The sequence below is a fragment of the Perkinsus marinus genome, assembly GCF_000006405.1.
Source record: "Perkinsus marinus ATCC 50983 genomic scaffold scf_1104296933824, whole genome shotgun sequence".
Classification (NCBI taxonomy): Eukaryota; Perkinsozoa; order Perkinsida; family Perkinsidae; genus Perkinsus; species Perkinsus marinus.
The window spans coordinates 1-1,103 of record NW_003215047.1 but is presented as its reverse complement, the minus strand read 5'-3'; the positions used below and the strand labels follow the sequence as shown (position 1 = coordinate 1,103).

General features: G+C 49.8%; 1 protein-coding gene across 1 annotated transcript; it reads right to left on the bottom strand.

Moving 5' to 3' along the window:
- Positions 1-126: 126 nt before the first annotated feature.
- On the bottom strand, positions 127-1,034 carry Pmar_PMAR010372 (seryl-tRNA synthetase, cytoplasmic, putative; the record flags this gene model as incomplete). Its single annotated transcript, XM_002785130.1, has 5 exons — positions 127-233; positions 316-415; positions 466-651; positions 702-796; positions 849-1,034. Coding segments are annotated over 5 exons (674 nt in total), but the record flags the coding sequence as incomplete, so codon positions are not given.
- Between the last annotated feature and the right edge of the window lie 69 nt (positions 1,035-1,103).

Below are 1,103 nucleotides of genomic sequence, written 5' to 3'. Positions count from 1 at the left end.
CAACTTCTCAAACTGATGGATTCGGTATAGTCCCCAGGTCTCCTTACCGTGGGAACCCGCCTCCTTACGGAAACAGGTAGAAATACTGAAGGGCATGTCATTGCAACTTTCAAGAGTATCAATTACCCAGCATAACGTAGAGGGAGTTGGTCCTCGTCGATCCACTCTTTACGGTGGTAGGCCGAGATAGGTTGCTCGGAAGTGGCGATGAGGTAGTACTCCCCATCGTTCTCCTTGAGGCCCTTCTCCTCCTTCTTCTGCTGGGAGTTCTCGCTGACCTGACCAGAACTACTCCTGAGCCCCTGAGGGCATCACCCTCACCTTATAAAGTTGCTCATCGAAGTCGCCCAACTCGGCGGTCTCAGCCATGATGTCCTTCTTCATAAAGAAGGGAGGTTGGAGGGCGGTGTAACCCCTACACGACAAACGAGCTCCAACAGTATTCACCAGAGCAGCCTCTACTACTTCTTAACAAGCAGGCTCATACCGTAGTTGATGAGGGCCATATTGAGAAGGACCCCAACACCACGGAGGAAGTATCCACGATGACCAACGATATTAATGCCGCGCTCCTGGTCCATAGCACCGAGCATGTACATAATCTGGTGATGGTAGAGGTGACCAGGGGTCTTCCCATCGACGAGGATTTGTCTACGAATAACAAAGAGACTCGACTACTCAATGCATCGATGGTATAGTACCTAGGCTGACCCCACTTCTTGTACACCTCGTTGTTGTCCTCATCATTGCCGACAGGCACATCAGGAAGGATGATATTCCCGATAGAGTGTACAGCCTAGAGAACATCAACACCTTCATCATCACCATTCTTACACACTCGATATTACAGCATCACGAGACTTGGCAACTTCAGCAACGAGCTTCTCCTGCTCCTGAATTTTCTTCTCGCCCTCAGCCTTGCGAACGAGTTCCTCAGTGCAAGGGTCCTTACCCTTAGAGGCCTTCTTTTTCTGAGTAATCTCCTTTTGAATCTGATAGTATACACGATGGTCACTCCTGAACCTCTTCTGCATCTACCACGGTCAACCTGAAGATACCCTCAATACCTTGCCTAGTTCCTCACGGAGCTTGTCAAGAGCGAA